Here is a 4,889-nt window from a genome sequence, read left to right on the forward strand (position 1 = left end):
GAAGATCAGGGGTCAGTGTGGGAAGATCAGGGGTCAGTGTGGGAAGAACAGCACAGCTCGTGGGCAGCATCCCACGGGCAGAGCTCTCCTTTCAGTGCAGGATTGCACCTCGAGCATCAAGTCCCACCTCCTCTCCAGATTAAACTTTTACACCAGCTAGCACTAAATGCACTGAGGAGCAGCAGAGCCACAGACTGGGCTGGAAATACAGAGCAAAACGAGAGGAGCGGCCTCATTTTGGGGAATGGCCAATTTCCACAGCTCTGCTTCGGGTGGAGCCGGGGGTGTCTGGGACTGCTTGTGAAAGCTGTGGCCATGGGCCCAGTCCTGCTTTGGGCCGTAACTCGGAATTCCTGGTGATTCCTTCCCGCCTTTTCCCTCCTGGAGAGCGTTACCAGGGCCCGTAGAAGCCCCCGCGGAAGGTGCTGGAGCGCCGGGAGGGCCGGTTGTAGCCACCGCCCAGCCCGGGGTAGCCAAAGGCCCCCAGTCCCAGGGAGCCCCCGGAGTTGATGGGAACCCCCCCGGCGCTCAGGGCGCTGCCCACGGCGGCCGAGGCCGAGGAGCCCACGGTGGTGTTCTGGGGGAAGGAGCTCAGGATGGGCCCGGGCAGGGTCACCACCACGGGCGAGGGCTGGATGAGCACGGTGGAGTCCTGGCACTGCCTCACGCAGGGCTCGCTGCAGCTGTTGGCCAGCGGGGTGGGGCCGCAGGAGCCGGGGGGACATCGCTCGTAGCAGGACATGGCTGGGGGTGCAGGACCTGAAACACGGGGCAGAGAGGGGGGTTATTGTGCTCCCACCAGTGATCAGAACAGGGGCTGTCCAGGGATCCCTCCAGGAACGGAGCTGAGCAGGAAACCAAACCCTTCTTCCAGAGGCTGAACCACCCCCCGGCTCTCGGTGGTGCAGAGGCAGAACCAGCAGTGGGGCAGAAGCAAAGGTGCCCGGGTGGTCACTTCAATTTTAGCAGCTTTGTCTCTTTGGAGAGACACCACCGGGACCCAGCCCAGTGAACTCAGAGCATGGCAGGAGCAATAATGAGGAGAAACACCTGCCCACAAATGCACCTGTGGGTACAGTTCAATAGGCAGCTGGAAGATGAAATGAGGAATTATTCTCAAGGCTCCAACTCTGCCTACACAGAGGTACAAATTCCAGTGTAATTAAGCATCCGTGAAGAGGAGGCCTTTTGAAAGCTTTCCCAGACACTTTTCCACAGATGTTCTACCTAAGAGAAAGCCAGGAATTCCCCGGATGCTCCCTGTGCCTGATTCCATCACACCAAAAAAATCAAAGCCCACTGATTCCTACACCCATCCCAACCTGGTCTCCCTCGTCTTTGCTCTTCTTTTCCTTTATCTTCACGTTATGATCCCATTTCTCTACATTTTAGGAGATGTCATTGCACTCTGTAACATAACTTCAACATTTGGCAACCCAGCTGACATTTCAAACATTGCAGAGGATGGATAATACCCTTAAAGATATAAAATTCTACTGGAAATTGAACTGGATCTTCTGTTTCCAGAGAACAGTTGGAGTTAAAAGGGATTTTTAAAGATCACATAGTTCCAACCCCTTGCAGAGTTATTCTCCCCATTCAGTTTGTTAATCTTTATTATTGGTAGTATTTTCTAAGTCACTCAACATGTCTGAAATCCCACATTTGAATAAATTTATATCACCAGTTCAAGGATCCCCATGGCCAAGTCAGGACTCCAGAAATTCTGCAATTCTAACAGCAAACCCCAACTTGTTAAACAGAAAAACTCCTCCCCCAGCAAATTCAGCAACAGGCAGAAAACTGTGGGGGAAAAAAAGGTTGTTAACAGGCAAGAACCCAGCAAATAGAGAAAGAAAAGAAGATTTGAACTAACCTTGTTCACAAAAGAGGAAAGAGGGGAGAGAAGTGGCAGGAAGGAGTTGAGTGGAGCTGGTTTTTATAGTGAAGCTCAGACGGCCTGGGGAGCACAGACACCCTTTGTACATGAAATTAGTTCCCAACGAGTATGTCCCGCATGCAAAACGCTTCCAACTGATTAAATGCCTTTTCCTCAGTGCTTATTACCTTGTTTTCATTTCCTTATCTTCTGCCAGACATTTGCAGTCTTACAGGTTTCTCTCATCTCTGGAATTAGGGCCTGAATTTATCCCAGTGCCACCTTTCAGGCACAACAAAGTTTGTATCCAGCCTGTGTTTCGCTTTAGTCATAAAGGAAAACACTAAGAATGTGTATAATACATAATTCATCCTTCCAGGGTGTTCTTTTATTAAGAAAAGGAGTCTAAATCCTTAATAAATTCCTGTCTCCAGCAGTGTTTACAAAGCTCTGCCTCCAGCCAAGTGTGAGAACAATCCAGACTGAATTCCGTGTTTTGGGAGGGCCCTGCTAAAACAGCACATCCCCACCTGAGATCCCACAGGACCCAGGGAGAAAGAACCAGAGCTTGGTGTGGGATTTAGGGACAATTGTGTCACCCCAAAGCTTCTCTTCTCCAGGCTGACCAACCCCAATTTTCCCAGCCTTTCCTCCCAGCAGAGCTGCTCCAGCCCTCGGATCAGCACAGGGGCTCCTGTTTCCTGTGGTGCCTCGGTTTAAACCCAAACTCATCAGAGATCGCTGCAATATTTTACAGAAACACTCCTGAACTGTCTCCTGGCCACGTCCCCACTCCAGGCTGGCTCAAAGAACTCACCCAAGAGACTTGGAAACCTCCCCTGAGTGGGTTTTTTTTAGGATGTGAACACGACAACTGGTTTGAAGTGGGTCAGACTGGGAATGGCACAGAGACTTTCAGTGAATGCCTTAATGGGATCTGAGATCCCCAGACAGCCACCAGCTAAAAAATTGCTGAGGAGCTGAAAAAACAACATCTTTATTAGACTGTGCTTGGAGTCATTTCATGCTGACACTAATAGAGTCAGTGCAAAAGTACCAGAAATTAAAACTACCCGTAAATTGGGAAGATGAAAGAATTTTTAATGGGTAGATTCTGCTTCTCATGCAATGACAGGCTGAAGCCAGACTGGAAAACAAAACAAGGCAATTTCTGCTTCAAGAAAAGGTTCCACCTGCAAAAAAAAATATATGTATGTGGGAACTAATTAATGCACAAAAAAAGCCTCAATAGTCTCATAAATTCAGAGTTATTGCACCATTTCTCCAGTCTGAACATCCAAAGGGGCCATGGATTTCAAATCAATCTTCATTCTCTTCAGGAACTGTGTCTCTAATGATTTCAGGCCTTGCAAATGATGGATAAGACCCCTAAAGGTATAAAATGATACTTGAGATATAAAGAAGCACTTTCATGTAATTAAGTTTTCGTCGTCCTGCACAAACTCTCCCCGAAATCGTGGTGGCTGAGGGTGGTTCCAGGGCAGGGCTCTCCTTTTCAATTTTAAATCCCCAAGGATAAATTCAGGGGCTTGTTTCCCCTTACATGGACATTTTGTTCTCCTGAAACTCATTTCTCTGCTCTTTACTCTCCCTTTGCCTCCTGGAAAGGCACCTTCCTGCCCCCAGAGAGGCCCTTCTTTGATGTCCCTCAGAGTGCAATCAGTGATTCCTCACAGATCTCAGGGAATAACTAATCACTTCAGTCAGACCAGTCCTGTGGGCAGGGCTGGTGCAGGAATTCCATCCAATTAGTTGGAAAATTCCCTCATGAGAACCTATTTCTAAGCCCAGACTCCGCTCAGTCCAGGACCTTCTCATTTACCAACTTTCACACTTTGCTTCTGCTGCCTCAGGCCACGGCCTCAAAGGGGACCCTGTGGAGGGACAGGCACCGAGATTTTCCTTCTGGTGACCATTCCAGGTCCTGAGGGAGCAGCTGGAGCTGTGCCAGGGAGGTTTAGGTGGATCTCAGGAAGAGGTTCTTCCCCAGAGGTGATTGGCACTGAACAGGCTCCCCAGGGATGGTCCCAACCCCAAACCTGCCAGAGCTCCAGGAGCGTTTGGACAACGCTCTGAGGGCCATGGGGGGGATTTTGGGGTGTCTCTGCAGGCCCAGGGGTTGGACTTGGGTGATCCTTGGGGGTCCTTCCAACTCAGGCTTCCCTGATTCTATCCCATCTTGTGTCCCCCTTTTTCCCCAGCTGTGTGGACACTTGGGCTGGTTCCACCTGAACTCCAGGTGTCTTCCCTCGAGTCCCTCAGCTCTTTCCCTCGAGTCCCACAACTATTTATACTCAGCACTAAGTAACTTTAATTTTCAGGTGAATTTTAGTGGGGCCTAAGCCTAAGCTGAAATATCACAATTGTAATTTTACACACAGAGGTGGGAAAAAAAAGTTGGGACAAAAAAAAACAACAAAACCTAGCAAGAGAAATATATTTGGGAACCTGTTTGGTGCTTCTCAAGAGTGTAAAGCCAATTACATTCTTGTTTTCAGCTGGATTGTGGTGATTATTGGATTCACATTTTCCACTCTGTGTAGATTTTCATGTAATGACACATTCTGTCCCAAAGGGATGAAAGGGGAGGAGGAAACCACAATGAAACTTAAATTCAGATGCAACATCAGTTTAATGATAAAAAGTCAAGTAGTTTTCAGCAAAACAAAAGGAATACATACATTTATAAGGGGAAAAGAAACCACTTAAACCATTCCAACTGAGAGACAGCAAGCAAGACTCAGCTTTTCCTTAACTCCTGAATAAAACCCATCCAACTGACCATTGAGAAGCACAGCCAGGTCAGTGTGAAATTCCAACTCACAGACACAAGGAAAGTCATCAAAGGCAGGATTTTAAAGAACAAGGCGAGTTGGCCATGTGTCCAGAAAGCCCCTTCCTTCCCTCCCTGGGCTGGAGGAGGGTGTGAAGGTTCTCAGCCCTCCTGGAAGCGCCGTCCAGCAGCTCCAGCAGCTTTGGGCTCCCTGGG

The 4,889-nt window shown here is 48.8% G+C and overlaps 1 protein-coding gene across 1 annotated transcript; it reads right to left on the reverse strand.

The window, feature by feature from the left end:
- Positions 1-94: 94 nt before the first annotated feature.
- On the reverse strand, positions 95-750 carry LOC113960150 (feather beta keratin-like). Its single transcript, XM_027669545.1, has one exon. It carries the CDS (start codon positions 740-742, stop codon positions 392-394), a length of 351 nt encoding a protein of 116 aa, XP_027525346.1. The 5' UTR covers positions 743-750; the 3' UTR covers positions 95-391.
- Between the last annotated feature and the right edge of the window lie 4,139 nt (positions 751-4,889).

This window comes from Corapipo altera, unplaced genomic scaffold (assembly GCF_003945725.1).
Source record: "Corapipo altera isolate COAL_440 unplaced genomic scaffold, ASM394572v1 91, whole genome shotgun sequence".
In the NCBI taxonomy this organism is placed as follows: domain Eukaryota; kingdom Metazoa; phylum Chordata; class Aves; order Passeriformes; family Pipridae; genus Corapipo; species Corapipo altera.

Excerpts from the sequence above, each read along its gene's own strand:
- LOC113960150 (XM_027669545.1), bottom strand. The coding sequence starts at position 742 with ATGTCCTGCTACGAGCGATGTCCCCCCGGCTCCTGCGGCCCCACCCCG.